The 19,357-nt window shown below is 37.6% G+C and overlaps 1 protein-coding gene across 1 annotated transcript in view; it reads right to left on the bottom strand.

Moving 5' to 3' along the window:
* LOC103555431 (cytochrome P450 2C21-like) overlaps positions 1-19,357 on the bottom strand; it is a 38,265-nt gene that overhangs the window by 10,255 nt on the left and 8,653 nt on the right. Inside the window, exons 2-7 of the mRNA XM_008526977.2 lie at positions 16,914-17,076; positions 15,382-15,531; positions 12,488-12,648; positions 11,113-11,289; positions 10,008-10,149; positions 1,603-1,790 (exon numbers count right to left, since the gene is read on the bottom strand). Coding sequence (XP_008525199.2) covers positions 1,603-1,790; positions 10,008-10,149; positions 11,113-11,289; positions 12,488-12,648; positions 15,382-15,531; positions 16,914-17,076 — 981 coding nt within the window. The remainder of the gene's footprint in view (positions 1-1,602; positions 1,791-10,007; positions 10,150-11,112; positions 11,290-12,487; positions 12,649-15,381; positions 15,532-16,913; positions 17,077-19,357) is intronic.

Below are 19,357 nucleotides of genomic sequence, written 5' to 3'. Positions count from 1 at the left end.
AGAGGCCAACAGTAAAACCATGAGAAACATCAACATTTAAGTTACATGGAGGGAGGCAGAGAGAGCAGAGAATATGGAGAACAAATACCCAGAGAGATAGGAGGAAAACTAGGAGAGCATCACATCACTGAAGTGAGAAGTGAGTATATCCATATGGAAGACATTCCTAAGGGTGTTAAATGCTGCCATGAGGCCAAGTGAAATTAATTCTTGAAAACATTCATTGGATTTAATAATATGGAGGTCATCAATGGCTTTGATGAAAATGTTATCACTGGAATGGAAAGTATACTTCAATGGGTTGATGAATAAGAGATTGATTAGAAATGTTTACAAGACTATAACCAATTTCTTCCAAGATTTTGAATCTGAGGGAATAGATAAGACAGAATTGAACAGAGGGGTCAAGATTTGGGGAGGATTTTTTTTTTTTTTAGATGTAATAGAATTGAGCATGTTTGAATGCTAATGGAAAGGGGGGCAGTAGGGAGGGAGAAAATAAAGACAAGGAAAAAATAAGAAATGATTATTTGAGGAGGATCCCAGAAAGAATGAAAGGAAAGATATCCATGGCACAGGCAGAAAGATTTATTTTATATAAAAAGAGAATCCTTTTACAAAACAACAGACATGAAAGAGAAATCAAAGGGTGTGGATGTAGCAAAATTGTAAATCTAGTGGAAGGAAATTGAGAGAGTTCCCTTCCAATGGCTCTGAGTTTCTCTGTCAGGTAGAAGTCCAGGTCACCTGAGAAAAAGGGCATGGAGAATTGGAAGGGAAGAGTTCAGGACTGAAAGAGTCATTGTCAAGCACGGTGGTCCAAGCTTTGTTAAGTTATAAAGCATGATTGCTGGATAGGATTGAGGACACATCTGGGATTGGTGATAATACCAATCTGCTGGGCTGTATGGTCCTTTCCAGATGGGATCATTAGCACATGGGCAGATAGGAAGGAAGGAAACTGTTGGATTGAACTTTTGACAAGTAAATGAAATGGATAGGTGGGGAGGCTGGGGTTGAGGGGCAGGGGAGGCAGTTATGGGATACTAGTTAAGTGGTAAGAGTAATAAAACATACACTAGAGAGGCCAGCCAGTGACATAGCAGTTAAGTTCACACACTCCACTTTGGCAGCTGAGGGTTCACTGGTTTGGATCCTAGGCCCGGACAGACACACCATTTATCAAGCCATGCTGCAGCAGACGTCCCACATATAAAATAGAGGAAGATGGGCACAGATGTTAGCTTAGGGCCAATCTGCCTCAACAAAAAGAGGAAGTTTAGCAGCAGATGTTGGCTCAGGGCTAATCTTCTTCAAAAAAACACACACTGGAAAGCAGGGAAGTGAAGAGCAGATTGGGTTAATGGACAGGCAGAGCATGGAGTTATCAATGTCCTGAAACTCCTGTGGGAGTGTAAGCACTATTATATTTCTAAAATTGTATCAACAAACTAGAAGGAAAGAAGCATGTGGTCAGAGGGTGAGATGTCTGAGTTTTGACTGTGCAAGACCTGTAGAAGGTTAGGCAATCTGTAATTCTATGACCATGATAGTTGATATTCTAAGATTCCTAAGGAGGAGTATAGATGAAATATCTCTCACCTTGGGAATAAGGTATTCTCTGAACTTAATGTCCTGTGTTGTTGCATGGGGCAAGCTGTTGGGGACGAGGTCAATGTATCTCTGGATCTCGTGCACCACAGCATCTGTATAGGGCATGCGGTTCCTGTCCTGCATGCTTGGGCTCCGGTGTCTGCCAACCACACAGTCAATCTCTTCCCGGACTTTACCTGGCAAGGTAAGAATCAGAATTCATGTGAAATAGAAAGGATTTTTATTTGATCTTCTTAAGCATAGTTACATTTAGGTGGGAGATGGGGAGAAGGGAAAATTATATAAGGCCACCACCATAAGAAAAAAAATAGAAAGAGAATTTCAGTTTCCTGGGCAAAATGAAATCTCATTAGAGACTTAAATAGATGTACATTTAAAACACAATTATACCATGAGATTCATTTCTCACCTCTGGATTCTATTTTGTATACTTTGCCTGATAGACTCAAGGATCTGTGATCTTCAAGGCTCACTACAGACCACGTAGTTTAACCACTTTGTGTATGCCACTTTTTGTTTTAAAAATGTAAGCTCCAAGAAAGAAGGAACTATGCAGTGCAGTAAATGCTTCATAAATACAACAATTGAATAAGATGTTAGTACTCAGTACATAAGAATAAGATATAAGTTAACATTTTATTTTGAATGCAAAATATGAAAGGCATGATGCACTATTTGTTATAATACTTTATAATTCCTCAAAATAGCTCTGCATGTTGAGTGTTATTTTGTACATCTTAAAAATGAGGAAATAGAGGAGTGACGTCAGCATCATGGCTAAGTGAGCTTGCCCAGGACTCTCTCCTCTCCAACATACAACAAAAATGAGCAACAATATTCCAACAAAAAATATCCTAATAGCACAGGAATCCTCGGAGACCCACAGCAGCCAAACACCAGAGGGCAAAGAGGCTGAAGCCCCCCTGGGAGGAGCTGGAATGGGTTAAGAGAGAACTTCCCTCCCTCCCCTAGAGACTGGGATAGCTGCAGGAGGCTCTATGAGGGAAGGAGTAGGGGAGGGGCCATGCCTCAGTGGGATCACCCAGCACTCCCTAGGGCCCTTGAAGCCCAGATGGAAGCCCTCTAATGGAGTGAAAGCTTTTGTGTGGGGTCACCTCATCAAGCCAAGACCCCAGGAGACCAGATAGCAAGAGCTGGTCGGGAAACCCAGGTCTGCATGCAAGAGAAAATGCCTCCCCCAAAAACCCGTGCTGTGCCATGTGATCTCGGCTGAAGGCAGAGGGCTCAGAATACACGGCTCTCAACGCCCATCTAGCGGTGACAGGCTGTAACTACAACCGAACAATATCACAATGGGCAAGACCCATTCCAGCATCTGGCAGTTCATAAAAGCTCCAGACCAGAGGGAAAACAAGCACCCAGAATTATGCCCTGAGACCTCAGAAATAAGTAAACTAAATGACAATGAATTCAGAATAGCTATCGTCAAACTCAATGAGGTAAAGGAAAATATAGAGAAACAAGTCAACGAGTTCTGAAGTTACTTCACAAAAGAGATTGAAACTACAAAGGAGAATCAATCAGAAATACTAGAAATGAAAAATACAATGGAAGAAATAAAACATAATATGGATTCTCTGAATGCCCATGTGGACACCATAGAGGAGCAAATCAGCATAATTGAAGATAGACAGGTTGAATGGCTCCAGACAGAGGAAGAGAGAGAACTAAGACTAAAAAGAAATGAAGAAAGTCTCTGAGAAATATCCAACTCAATGAGGAAATGCAACATAAGAATTATAGGTATCCCTGAGGGCGAAGAAAAGGAGAATGGAGCAGAAAGCATGCTCAAAGAAATAACTGAAGAAAATTTCCAAAATCTAAGGATTGAGGGAGAAATGTGTGTGGAGGAAGCTTTCAGATCTTCTAGATCTGTCAATGTAAAAAGACCTACCACAAGGCATACAGTAGTAAAACTGTCAAAAGTGAATGACAAAGAAACAATACTCAGGGCAGCAAGGCAGAAGAAAATAACCTACAAAGAAACCCCTATCAGACTTTCAGTGGATTACTCTACAGAAACCTTACAAGCTAGGAGAGATTGGAATGACATATTCAAAACTTTAAAAGATAAAAATCTTCAGTCAAGAATACTCTATCCAGCAAAAATATCATTCAGATATGAGGGAGAAATTAAATATTTCCCAGACAAACAAAAGCAAAGGGACTTCGTAGCCCCGAGATCCCCCCTATAAGAAATCCTCAAGAAGGCCCTCATACCTGAAAAAAGAAAAAAAAAGGAGAAAGGGGTCACAAAACACACAGTAAGGAGACAAATAGATAGAATCAGAATAGGATAGCAAATATTCAACAATAACATTAGGATGGGGGAAGGAAAACACCAAAAACAAAGACAATCTTGAGACTTTAACCACAAACTCACAACACAAGTTGGAATAAGAGATGACAACAATAACTTAGAAGGGGAGGAGGAAAGGGACTGAAACAGTCTAGACTAAGGAAATAAGAGGCCACCAGAAAATGGACTATGTTATGCATGAGATTCTGAATACAAACTTCAGGGTAGCCACTAAACTGAAAAACAGAACAGAGACACAAAAAATAAATAAGGAAAAAGATAAGAAACTGCAAAAGTCATTGGATAGGCCAAAACACACAGGACAAGAAATAAAGGAAATGTAGGAAAGCTAGAAAACGAGTGACAGAATGACAGCATTAAGCCCTCATGCATCAATAATCACCCTCAATGTAAACGGATTGAACTCTCCAATAAAAAGACACAGAGTGGCAAGATGGATTAAAGAACAAGATTCAACAAATTTGTTGCCTCCAGGAAACACACACCTCAGCTCCAATGACAAATACAGGCTCAGAGTGAAGGGGTGGAAGACAATAATCCAAGCTAATGGCAAACAAAAGAAAGGACGTGTCACAATACTTATATCAGACAAAGTAGATTTCAAGCTAAGGCAGGTAAAGAGAGACATAGAGCATCAGTACATAATAATCAAAGGGACACTACATCAAGAAGAAATAATGCTTATAAATATCTATGCACCCAACACAGGAGCACCACAGTTCATAAAGCAACTATTAACAAACCTAGCAGAAGATATCAAAAATAACACCATAATAGTAGGGGACCTCAATACCCCACTCAAATCATTGGACAGATCATCCAGACAGAAAATCAACAAGGAAACAGTGGAACTAAATGAAAAGCTAAAACAGTTGGACTTAATAGACATATATAGAACACTCCATCCAAAAACAGCAGAATACACATTCTTCCAAGTGCACATGGAACATTCTCAAGGATACACCATATGTCTGGAAACAAGGCAAGCCTCTATAAATTTTTTAAAAATTGAAATACTAACAAGCATCTTTTCTGATCATAATGCTATAAAGCTAGAAATTAATTACAAAAAAAAAGCTGAGAAAGGGACAAAGACGTGGAGACTAAACAATATGCTATTGAACAAGCAATGGATCAATGAAGAAATTAAAGGAGAACTCAAAAAATATCTGGAGACAAATGAAAATGATAACATGCCATACCAACTCATATGGGATACAGCAAAAGCTGTACTGAGGGAAATTCATCGCAATACAGGCACACCTTAACAAACAAGAAAAATCCCAGATAAGCAATCTCAAATTACACCTACCTGAATTAGAGAAAGAAGAATAAACAAAGCCCAATGTCAGCAGAAAGAGAGAAATAATAAAAATCAGAGCAGAAATAAATGCTATTGAAACAAAAAAGGCAGTAGAAAGGATCAATGAAACAGAGAGCTGGTTCTTTGAGAAGATGAATAAAATTGACTTACAAAGAAAAAAAGAGAGAAAGCTCAGATAAACAAAATCAGAAATAAAAGAGGAGAAATAACAACAGACTCCACAGAAATACAACGGATTATGAGAATACTATGAAAAACTATATGCCAACAAAATGGATAACCTAGAGGAAATGGATGAGTTCTTAGACTGTTACAATCTCCCAAAGCTAAGTCAAGAAGAAGCAGACAATCTGAACAAACCAATCACAAGGAAGGAGATTGAAACAGCCATCAAAAGCATCCCAAAGAATAAAACCCCAGGACCAGATGGCTTTCCTCGGGAATTCTACCAAACTTTCAAAGAGGATTTAATGTCTATCCTGCTCAAGCTATTCCAAAAAATTAGGGAGGATGGAACACTTCCTAACACATTCTACGAGGCCAACATCACTCTGATACCAAAGCCTGACAAAGACAGCAGAAAAAAGGAGAACTACAGGCCAGTATTGCTGATGAACATAGATGCAAAAATTCTCAACAAAATTTTGGCAACTCGAATTCAGCAATACATCAAAAGGATCATACATCATGATCAAGTGGAATTCATACCAGGGACACAGGGATGGTTCAACATCCACAAATCAATCAACGTGATACACCACATCAACAAACTGAGGAATAAAAGCCACATGATCATCTCAATAGATGCAGAGAAAGCATTTGACAAGATCCAATGGCAATTTATGATAAAAACTCTTAACAAAATGGGGATAGAAGGAAATTCCCTTAACATAATAAAGGCCATATATGACAAATCCACAGCCAACATCATACTCAATGGGCAAAAACTGAGCACCATCTCCCTGAAAACAGGAAAGAGACAAGGATGCCCTCTATCATCACTTTTATTCAACATAGTACTGGAGGTTTTCGCCAGAGCAATTAGGCAAGAAAAAGGAATAAAAGGAATCCAAACAGGGAAGGAAGAAGTGAAACTCTCGCTGTTTGCAGACGACATGATCTTATATACAGAAAACCCCAAAGAATCCATTGGAAAACTTTTAGAAATAATTAACAACTACAGCAAAGTTGCAGGGTATAAAATCAACTTACATAAATCAGTAGCATCTCTATACTCTAATAATGAACCAACAGAAAAAGAACTCAAGAATACAATCCCATTCACAATCACGACAAAAAGAATAAAATACCTTGTGGTGAATTTAACTAAGGAAGTGAAAGACCTATACAACAAAAACTAGAAGGCTTTCCTGAAAGAAATGGATGACAACATAAAGAAATGGAAAGACATTCCATGTACATGGATTGGAAGAATAAACATAGTTAAAGTGTCCATACTACCTAAAACAATTTACAGATTCAATTGCAATCCCAATCAGAATCCCAATGACATTCTTTACAGAAATAAAACAAAGAATCCTAAAATTCATATGGGGCAACCAAAGACCCCAAATTGCTAATGCAATCCTGAGAAAAAAGAACGAGCTGGAGGCATCACAATCCCTGACTTCAAAACATACTACAAAGCTAAAGTAATCAAAACAGCATGGTACTGGTACAAAAACAGGTGCACAGATCAATAGAACAGAATTGAAAGCCCAGAAATAAAACCACACATCTATGGACAGCTAATCTTCAACAAAGGAGCTGAGGGCCTACAATGGAGAAAAGAAAGTCTTTTCAACAAACGGTGCTGGAAAAACTGGAAAGCCACATGTAAAAGAATGAAAATTAACCATTATTTTTCACCATTCACAAAAATAAACTCAAAATAGATCAAAGACCTAAAGGCAAGACCTGAAACCATAAGGCTTCTAGAATAAAATACAGGCAGTACACTCTGACATCAGTATTAAAAGGATTTTTTTCAGACACCATGTCTTCTCAGACAAGGGAAATAATAGAGAGAATAAACAAATAGGACTTCATCAGACTAAAGAGCTTCTTCAAGGCAAGTGAAAACAGGATTGAAACAAAAAAATCCGACTAATTGAGAAAAAATATTTTCAAGTCCTATATCTGACAAAGGGTTAATCTCCATAATATATAAAGAACTCACACAACTCAACAACAAAAAATAAAACAACCCGATCAAAAAATGGGCAGGAGACATGAACAGACATTTCTCCAAAGAAGATATACGAATGGCCAATAGGCACATGAAAAGATGTTCATCATCACTGATCATCAGGGAAATGCAAATCAAAGCTACACTAAGATATCACCTTACACCCATTAGGATGGCAAAAATAGCCAAAATAAAAAGTAACAAATGTTGGAGAGGTTGTGGAGAAAAAGGAACCCTCATATGCTGCTGGTGGGAATGCAAACTGCTTCAGCCACTATGGAAAACGGTATGGAGATTTCTCAAAAAGTTAAAAATAGAAATACCATATGACCCAGTCATCCCACTACTGAGTATCTATCCAAAGAGCTTGAAGTCAGCAATTCCAAAAGTCCCATGCACCCCTATGTTCATTGCAGCATTATTTACAATAGCCAAGACATGGAAGCAACCTAAGTGCTCATCAACTGGTGATTGCATAAAGAAGATATGGCATATATATACAATGGAATACTACTCAGCCATAAAAAAGAATAAAATCGTCCCATTCACAACAACATGGATGGACCTTGAGGGAATTATGTTAAGTGAAATAAGCCAGATAGAGAAGGACAATTTCTGCATGACTTCATTCAATATGACTTCATTCATATGAGGAATTTAAACATGTAGACAAAGAGGACAGATTAGTGGCTACCAGGGGAAAGGGGGGTTGGGGAGTGGGCACAAAGGGTGAAGGGGTGCACCTACAACACGACTGACAAACAATAATGTACAACTGAAATTTCACAAGATTGTAAACTATCATAGACTCAATAAAAAATTTTATTAAATGATGAAATAGATTTGGAAAAGTAAATATGTTTCCTAAGGATATCCAGGTATTATGTGGTCTTTCTCATTTCCAAACCCACAATCTTAGAAATTGAATGAGATTACTGAAAGTCTTTTGTGTCAGCGAATTATATTTTCCTTGTATCTGCAAAGTATATCATATTAATAATGAATAGTTTAAGAAGGACAATTCATTAGTTAAAACAACACTTATTAACCTTTTCTTATGGGAGAAAACTCTATGAATGTTAGGATTATTATCTCACTTAAACAGATGAGGGATCAAGATATGATAGAGGTAGTCACGAGTTGAGATCACACAGTTACTCACTAGTAGAGTCAGAATCTGCAGCTGCTCTTGTGAAAGTCTATGACACGTTTTTCTCCAATACCATTTTGCTACTTTGGTCAAATAGTATTTACCTACTACCTGAAGAATGTGTCTTTGTAATGGAGCTTGTGAAAATTCTGTGGTTTGATAGCTATAGAGAAGAAAACTTTAGGGATTTCAGAGAAGTTTTAAACCTCACCTTCTCAGGCGAAGAGGCTGGAGTTTTACCTAGAAGACAGTGGTTGTGTAAAGCGGTTTGGAACTACTGATAAAATCAAGATACTCAGTAGAACAGCACAGTAAAAGATGACGAGGAGAAGAAAGAAAAGGAAAATATAAGGGGATATGGTATAAGAAAAATTCAAGTGGAAAATGAAAATGGAAGCATGGGGAAATATGACACAAGAAGGGCTTTGCAATGTATACAAGCTTTAAAGGTCTGGAGAAAAATGTCATATACTATTTATAATCATAGTCAATATAGCTCTCACAAGTGTGAAATTATTTGGCTGAAAGAGTCTGTTACATGAAAGAAACACAGCACTATCATATCCCACAATATGTGTGAGCAAAAGAATTTGGAGGCTATGCTTCTAAATTGTACCATTTGGAAAGCATCTCCTATCTATAATGGGAGGAAAGAAGGATCTTCAACAAAGTAGAAAAACCCGGTGCTGATGTCAGATCGATAAGTTTTACGAGGTTTAATTGTACTAAAAGTGTCTTAATGCACCAGAGGACAAAACCTGATACGGCAGTGAAGGAAATATCCACTGTGATGAGGACTCACAGAAAAAAAAAAAAGAGGAGGAAAAATGGAAAAGTTGCATTTGCAAGAGAAATTATATTTGTGGGTAAAAACTTTTTTGCCCACATTGGTATGTTTAAAAAGAATTTTTTGTTTGTGTATATGTTTTTTTATTTAGAAAGTGGCCCCCTTTGATAGAGAAATATTGTAATTTTCTTCAGTCACTCCTATTGCAAATGCATTTGCAAAGAAACAGCTTTTAACAGAAATACATTTATATGCACATGGAAAGCATATCAAATGGTAACTTTTGAGAAAAAGAAGGTTAGTTCTTTCCAGATCCTAAGACAACTGAGATTAGTACATCTGTCCCAACCCAAATCAAGGAGACTTCACCATAGCACGGTGAACAGTGACCTCTGCCCTTCAAATCTCTGCTGTTGTTTGAATATCTCATCCTCTTTGTACTATAATCTAATTTGAATTTAATTCATCCAATGATAGGAAGATGTACTATTGATGGGGAACTTTCTTGTACATTGTCTAGACAGGTAAAGAGTGGGAGAATTATCAGTGTTGCCTGCCAATTTCCACCTGGAATTTCATCCTGCCCATCATCGGTGACCTTACCTGCAACCTCTGGATGCTTCATCAGGAGCAGGAGTCCATATCTCAGGGTGGTGCTCGTTGTCTCTATTCCCGCACTAAACACATCCCATATGGTAGTGATCAAGTTGTCCATGGTAAATTCAGACTGTTTGTTGTGTTTTTCCTAGCAATGATGTTGAAATTAACTGATAAATAAAAAACTTTAGAGTTAACATAAAATAACACAATATAACATCATGATTTGCTCAATTTGCTTATATGGCAAATTAAAGCCAGACATTAGAGAGTGCTGTAGCTGAAGGCAAAGTTAGATCAGTTGTTAGGATTCCTTCAATCAATTAGAATATAATCAGTTACAAACTTCCAAGTCCTTTCTGATTGCTCACTTTCTCACCCACTAGAGCCAATCAGTTTCTCTACAATTTCTTTCTAACATAATTTTCATCAATTCATCACCGGTACTCGCTCTCAATTCTAGCATCTATTGTCTATTTTATCATGTTTAAATTTCACATTCAAGCCTCCAGACCCAGTCACCCTCAAACTGCAACACTAGTCCCAAACTGATCAGTCACTACACCCTTGACAGTTCCTCCATTACAATCAAGATAATCTCTTTGAAAATTCTACACATTTGATCACTGCACTTATCATTCTCTGGACATATTCTGTCATCTCTGTCCATCTAAGCCAGAGTTTCCTCAAAACCTACCTCATCTGGGACAATTTCTTAATATCTTTCCAAAGGGAAGCCTTTCTAGATTCCTATCCATTCCTGTGTTCCCTCTTTTGTTACATCTTCCATTCATGGAACTTATTTTATAAATGATAATATGTTGTCTACCATTAATCTTGAATGTTTGTGTGTATATATTTCAATCTGCCTCCGAAAAAAGAACCAGCTTTAACATGGTAAACATAAAACCTAAGTTATTTTCAGTGAGAATTTAGAAATATCTCAAGACATCCAATAAGCTTTTAACAAGCAACAGGTTGTGCAAGGAATTAAGACATCTTTAGGAAGGAGCATTTGTTTTAAAATATGGATTTCACCATGAAGAACAAAGCTAATCCAGGAGTCACATCTCCCACAAGGATGAAGTAGCAAATCAGTGTCACATGATACCTTTTCCATTTTAATCAGGAAGTAGTCAATAAAGTCTCGAGGGTTATTGAGGTCCAGGGATTCTTGGTGTTCTTTTATTTTCTCCAAGATAAACTTTTGTTGGCCAGCAATGTTTTTAAATAACTCATTATGACTTCCAGGGAGATAATGTATTAAAGAGGGGAAAGCGTTGTAGAGCTGAAAGAGGAAAGAATTATTTATTAATTCACTCGGCAAATTCTTACAGGCCCATATTACATACCAGACCTTTTGCTATACACTGAGTAGATAAGACGAATAAGATATGCTTCCTGCACTAGAACATACTTGGAGTTTGAAGAAGGAACTGATAACATGGCCAGAGTTGCAGTATGCACAAGTTACAAAGCAATTTCAAAAACAGTTAAATTCATTTCACAACCATAATTCTCTGAAGGAATTCAGCAGCATACCACCTCTTTCCAAATGAGGAGACTGACGCTCAGAAAGCTTAGTCAACCTGTCTAAAACACTAAACTATGATAGAGCTAGAACCCAGTATTCATCCCAGTTTACCCTACACATATTTCTACAAAGAGTCACTTGAAAAGCTTGCAGGGCTCATATCCTTTTATTGTAATGAAGAAACTGAATCAGAAAGATTAAAGAAATGCCCAAATTACTTAGCCTACTTTTATTTAGGCATTTTACATCCTCAGGAATGTGCACATTGCCCATATTCACCTGGCCATTCCCAATCCTAGAGTTTACTGACTCTGCTTTAGACAGCACCTTCATGACTTAATACCCTTGGTAGACACTGAAGCAATTTAGTCAGGCTGGTAGCTTCTATCAAACCAGAAAGAGAATTGAGAAATCTAGATTCTAAGTCTAGCTCATTCCTTGTCTTGGCTAGGCTACTTTGCAAAAGATGCTTAATATCTCTGGGTGAGAGTTTCCTGTTTGAAAGCCATGAGAGATAGGCTATTTGTTCTCTAGGATCCTTCCCAGGTGGAACACATCATAACCTTGTGATCCATACAGGATTTTAGTTGTTAGTGATTGCACAATGCATGTTAGTAACTTCTCCTGACAGTGTACTGTAGTAAGAAATACATTTTACATCACCACCCTCTTCATCTCTAGATATAAAAATCAGGAAAAAAAAATTCTCAGAAAAATACCTTGCCGTAATTGATATATTATGATATTATAGTTTTCTTTCTACTACTATATGTCATGTTTTAAATTTCATTTTAAGACATTACATTGATTTGATAACTCACTAATTGATTAAAAGTGCTAGTTTGATAAACATTACTTTAGCCATTTTGAAATAGGGCAAATGGATGGGGTAGGCATGAACAATAGATTAGCTAGAAAATTACTTCTAAGTTAAGGAGAAACTTGACATTACCGTTATCCAGGGAGTGCTTGAAATTCTGAGGTTTTCATGAGTATAATGTAACAAGGTTATCAATTTCTTATCACTGTACTCAAAACGACTCTGGAAAATAATGGAGCAGATCACATTGCAGGGAGCACAGCCCAGAAGAAAAGTAGGATCACAGGGAGATGCTAAAAACAACATAAGTTAAAAGTTAGAACACAATTTTCGTATAAATCGTAAGCTGACTGTTTAAAATAATTGAAAAGGGTTGACTTCTATGATTTTTTAAGCATAGGAACCACCTAGACATGCCATCATCAGTATAAACTCAAAATGCCTAAAATAAAATTCATCGTGTTTCCCCAAACATATTCAATCCAGTCCAATTTATTTATTAATTTCCCCCAAGTATTCTCCTATTTACATCATTCTCCAAATAAGAGCCACAAGGTAATTCACAATAAGGAGGTCATTCAAAAATTATTTTAAATTGTAAAATTTAGCTCCTACTGTGGATACTTCTTCATTATGCCCAAGAGAAAATGAGCAACATACTAAGAAAATCAGGAGACTGAGGAAAGTTGAAATCTTACTTTACAAAACATAGTTGAACTGGTGCACCTACAACATGAGTAACAATAATGTACAGTTGAAATTTCACAAGGTTGTAAACTATCATAATCTTAATAAAAAGTTTAAAAAAAACATAGTTGAAAAAAGTTGAGTGTGCTTTTCTTGCAGAAGAGAAGAATAAGGAGAGAAATCAGAGTTACATTCAGATATTTGAAAGAAATATGCTGTAATATTGGAAACAGGTTTTCTCTATGGAATAAAGAATGTGATTCCAAATTTTGGTTTTGGCTGCTGACAGCTTTTAAGCCTCACATTTTCTTCTGTTGCTTCTCACATCTAGATAAGCTGATAAAAAAGCTCAAGTGCTCCCTCCTTTGACACAAGCAGGAAGTTTGAACCACAAAACCCTGGCTTCACACAGGAACATTCATCTCCACCCCAGCCCCTAACCACCATAATAACCTCAAGCCACTCTCCTTTTCTTAATCTTTCAAGCTGTTTTTGGATCTGTTTAGGAGCCACCCTATCCTCCACAGAAAGCTTCCTCATGTGGGTAGTAAAGCTTTTCATATCAAATTAAGGTGTGTGTGGTACCATCCTGCCTCCATGAGGGGCCCACCACATCACAATAATTACAAAAACAATAAACTTAGAAGGGGTCAAAAAGTAAAAATTACAAAGAAAAAAGGTTCTGCTCAACACTTGAAAGAAACTTCCAACAGTTAGAGTTATCCAACGACGGAATGGGCCAAGAGTGTGAGCCCCCCAAGCAGAGTCTCGGTGATCATAGGTCAGGAAGCTGAGAAAAGGTCATATTCACTATGGGAAAAACTTAACCAGTGAACAATGAGTTCTGCTTCAATTATAAATTGTGTACAAAATCATTTTCCAAATAGTACGTATCAAAATCCAGTATTTTTTTACTTCCTAATTCATTTCCAAAATATTATTCTAAGAAAGCAATGAGAAAGAAAAAGTAGTGAGAAATGCAATGATTAATTTGGATTGTATTTTTTTATGTTAATAGCAACAAACAACTGAAAACAGTCTATCCGGCAAAAAATAAAAGACTAGTTAAATAAACTATGGTACATTCAAACTAATGGAATACTGTACTATTTCAGTACTAATGTACTTGATAAACATTTAAAAGCTACACATGTGGAAATATTTATTTAATATATTAAATTTAAACATAAGGTTATGAAACAAAATACACAGAATAAGCCTCATGTGCTATCCCTTCTTCAGCCAGGTCTCCCACCCATTCCTAAGTAATATGCATCAAAAGTCCAAACGATGTTCATTGACAATCTACTGCCATTCCCAGAAATTTATTCTAAGGAAGAAACCAGAATCATGCAAATATCTGAAATAATTGCATTTTTAATATTAATATCAGAAAAAAAGGCAGTCAACCATGTAGACAATAATATAACATTAGTTAAAACACATAATGGCAATTCACCATACAGATTATAAGAGTATTATCAATTCAATAACATTCTTCAAAAAATCTTTAAGTATTGAGGTTTTAAAACCAAATATATCCTGTGATCCTGATCTTACTCCTTCCTGCCAAGTCTTCTGCCCACCCTTTGCTTCTCTACCCGCTGCCAGTTCTGCATGTGCACACACACACATACACACTGAGCAGATTTGCACTACTGCAGCTCCCTCTCTCACATCCACTCTACTCCAGGTAAACTATAATGCAGCCCTAGCACTGACAAGGATTTAGTGTGAATTCTTCCACTGAATCACCAATGCTTTTTTTTTTAAATTTCATTGAGATACGATTGATAGACAAGACTGTATAAGTTTCAGGGGCTCAGCATAATGACTTGGCATTGGCTTGCAATGTTTCTCACGAAATTACTTAGTTTTTCAAAATATTGTGGCCAAAACTACTAGCTGATTACTAAAGTCCATGTTCTCCTCTTCTTCCTGTGCACACAGATAGCCACATTTCCCAGCCCCTCTCACAGTTAGTTGTGGCCCTGTGATTGAGTTGCAGCTCATGGAATGTGAAAGAAGTTTTGTGTGCCACTGCATTGCCTGGCCTATTAAAAGCATTATTTGCTCTTTTCCTCATTCTTTTCTCCTCCACTAGATGCAGAGAGATGAATCCTGGGTGACACTGGAAGCCACATGTTGAAAATCTCAAAACCCTTATCAACCTGGTGCCTGAAAAGACTATTATGCCAACCACTTCACCTCTCCCTACTGTTATCTAAGCAAAAGTAAATTTCTGTTGTACTTGAGCCATCATATCTCTCTGTAGTATAACTCAAATAGCATTTACTCTGCCCAAATTACTACTGTTAATGACACGAAGAAATACACACCATTGGTTTTTCTTAATGCTTCCACCAGACACAAGGCTTCCTCTTGAATTCTGTCTTCGATAGTGTTCTTCCCCATCCCCATATTCCGCAAAACTGTGAGGGAGAAACGCCGGGTTTGCTTCCACATTTCTCCATTACTGAAAACAATTCCTGTGGGGACAAAAAACAGAGAAGAATAACTTCTATTGTCATGAATTCTAGCTGAGAGTCTTTATCTCAGGAAATAATGACACTTAAGCAGGTGGTGCCAACCTCAAGAATTTCCATCCATCCCTACTTCACCTCCCTCCTCTCTTAACCAAGCCTACTATTTTACTGTCAGGACTCTTGGTTTTACATATTACTAAACTCTTCATCCATTAGCTCCTCTAAAGCTCAGGATAACTCGGTGAACTAAGCGTTTTGTCCTCATTTTACTGGTGAGGATGCCAAAGATCATGGAGGCGAAATGCTTGTTCTATGATCACACAGCTATTAAATCATGATGAGTACAAATCATAGGTTAAATTCTCACGGCTGACTTTAATGCATTGTAAGTGAAGTGTAGGAGAAGGAACAAAAGGAGTCAATTCTCGAGAAAAAGAAAGACAGCACTTGTGAATTGGAAGGAAGTGCATGAAAATCCATTCCTCAGAGAAAGGACACAGCCACAGCCCTTCTCATTTTAACATTCTCCTCTATTTGTTAAATCTGTTCCGTGAAATGCGGTCTTATCACCAAAGAAGTTCAGTATCAGACTTCCAGAGCCAAGGCAGTATTGGGGAAAAAAGAATGCTCATAAGAAAATTGTCCAGAAATGTCCTAAAGAACAATGTAGAGGAGGAAATGACCCCATTCAGGCTCTATCTCTTTTTGAAGGAACCCAGTGACCCACCAGACGATGGGACAGTTTAAGGTCAGCTCCAAAAACAAATGGAAGATAGTTCAAGTACTTACTTTAATAGGTTTTACCTAAAATCAATTCCAATCCATACTCACCATGTGTTTCTCCATATCCTCTTTTCAGGGCATATTTGTGCTTTATGCTCTAGAGTTTACTGGATTGAAATATTTCTTACGCATTTTTAGAAGAATAGAAGATTGATTGCAAGGCAGAAATACTCAAAACTTAGGTCGGTTCCATGCATACTATGTATGCAAACTTCCTAAAATAGTATCTTGGCAACCATCGCTCAGGCCAGAAAGCAAAATATTTGGTGACTAAGTTAATTTAGTCATTTTCCTACCTTCTCTTTTCTCTCTGTCTCTTTTTCATTATCTTAACTGGCCATAATTTAGAATGAACATGGTTTAGTCACAAATTCATAGAAGATTAGTGATTAGATGGTTTGCTTTCATTGCATTCAATGTTTCGTAAGGACATTGTGCCACCTTTATGTTTTTAAATATGGATTAATGATCCTCTAAGAAAAATTGGATATTAGGTTGTTTTCATTAATTTCTCTAAAATACTTATAATTTCTCAGTTCTTTACCCTATTTGGAGTCTTTGCAACTTACAAATCCACACACATTCCCCAAATGGAAGCATACCTAATCCCTGGGCGACTTTGTCGAACACTGGCATACTGCCTCTGCCAGAAAACTCCTCATTCTGACCGGTTAGGGCTTCCTTCACCGCTTCATATCCATGCAACACAACAGTGGGCTTCATGCCAAAATACACGGTGAACACGGGGCCATAATCTTTTGCTAGCTGGAAAAGGAACAGGAGATGCAAAAATACTGAGAATTTCAAAACTAAAAATGTAAATAAGTGAGGAAAATATCCTTAGTCTCACTGAAGAGACATTTAATATTCATTCACTCGTTGTAAAGATTTCCACTCCTGGAACCAGTAATTTAATAAGAAATCACATTTCTTAAATGGTAATTATCATTATATTATTAGTAATATTGCTATTATTATTATCATCATCACTAGTTATCCTTTCTTCAGCTCCTACTATGTGACAGGTGATATCATGGATTTTATTCATATTGTTTTATTAACTTTTTTCTGCCAAACCTACAATCACAACAAATTTTCCTTCCTTTCTATAGTTACCATAAATGAAGCGTTTCTCCTCCTGTTTAAAGGAAGTTCCTCCCTCTCACCCGGTGTGTAGGCTAAAAATAATCCCTCATTACCCAATTGACACATGTTTTTAGCACCAGAGACCTCTACATTTTAACAATACATGAGGACATGGTAATGTAGTCACAGACATTTCCCAGCTTCCCTGTGTTGTCATGTGTCTTAGTTCCCGTGAACTGATGTTAGGAGAAGTGATGCGTGCTAATCCTAGACTTGTATAAACAGAAGGGACCAGATTATCTGCCCACCAGAAGGGATGAAAAGTGTATAATAAAGTCTGTAAATTATGATAAGGTGAGGGAAGTTACTCAGGAAAGAGAGAAGACCCAGCAGTTTTCCTGAGTTTGATGATGGAGGCTGTTAGAAAATCTACTAACTCTGACCCAGAGTTGGCAGAGGGAAGAGCTTCGCTTGCCATGCACTTCATTACTCAGTTCATCCCAGACTTTAGAAGGAAGTTACAAAACCTGGAGGCAGAACCCCAGAGCCCACTATTGACCTTGGTGGAGGAGGCCTTCAAGGTCTAAAAGAAGAGGGACAGGGCAGAGGAGGCTAATAAAGTCAGGAGATGGCTAAGAAAACACTGCTTTTGGCTGCTGTGATTCATCCACCACCTCAGGGTCACCTCAGTAGACCCAGAAGACCAGCCAATCGAACAGAGAGATCTAGCCTAGAGTGGAACAAATGTGCACACTGCAGGAGGGTGAGACACTGCAAAAAGGAATGTCTCAATCGTCCTCAAGCAGGACGAGCAAGGGGCAACCTTGGTCAACCTCCCCTCCTTGCCAGCCTCTCAAGCAAGAGGCAAGCACTCGAGGATTGATGAGAGGGGAGAGCCCGCCTGGCTCCAATGTCAACTTGCTCCATCATCATGACTCCAGTGGAACCTCGGGTAATCCTTGACATGGCAGGTAGGAAGACTGAGTTCTTTGTGGACACCAGAGCCACCTACTCTGTCCTGACCCATCTCTACTTGCGACTGCATGGTAACTGGGATAGACAGACGGCCAAAGGTAAGACAATTTACTTCCCCCCTTACTTGCAAGGCCAGGTCAACTACCATCACCTACGCAATCCTCTATGTCCCTGAATGCCCCATCCCTTTGCTAAGTAGAGACATTAAGTAAAATAAGAGCAACTTTTTCTCTAGCAGGGGACAGAATTCAGGTTCCACCCCTTCCCTTATCTCAAAGAGCTTGCAAAGCCTCTGGGTACTTAGATATAGCCCATCATTAATTCCTAGGACTGAAGTTTAAAAAAAAAAAAAAAAGGAAAAAGAAAAGAAAAATGGCCATAAGAGCACCCTCACCAGAACTCTACCATCTTGAGTGTATTCTCCACAAATATTAGTAAAAAGGCTTAAAACAATATTCGGGTTTATAACTAGGGAGGCTTTTATTACTCTACCTGATTCATAGGAGTAATTTTTAAAAAATAGCTGTGGAGTCTCTGTGTATGTGTGTCGATATGTATGTTAGATGTGCCTATATGTTAAAATATCATATGTGTGATATATTACCTCCAGAAGGTATAATTTCTAAAGAGCCCTATTCAACTGGCTTATAGTAATCACTTAATTATAACAGTAAAAATTATTTCCAAATGTACTAGAAACTAACTCAAATGTCTTTCAAGTTAACATGATATACATTAATCTTTGTAACTGAAAGCTTATTCAAGATTGTTAGTTTGATTAAAATGAACATGTCCTCAGAGTCTTCAGCATTGGATATCATGCAGACATGCAGCCTTTATTCTACATTTATTGGTCAAATAAGCTGACATTATCCCTATTACAAAACTGGTTAGTAAAAATAATAACTTAAGATGATAGTTAATTTGGTCTAATATCTCAAGAAGTTTTGTAGGCAATCTAAATAATTTTTGGGAATGAGTAAAC

This window comes from Equus przewalskii, chromosome 1 (genome assembly GCF_037783145.1).
Source record: "Equus przewalskii isolate Varuska chromosome 1, EquPr2, whole genome shotgun sequence".
NCBI classification, from domain to species: domain Eukaryota; kingdom Metazoa; phylum Chordata; class Mammalia; order Perissodactyla; family Equidae; genus Equus; species Equus przewalskii.
The sequence above is the reverse complement of the archived record's forward strand: the minus strand, read 5'-3'. Positions and strand labels throughout refer to the sequence as shown.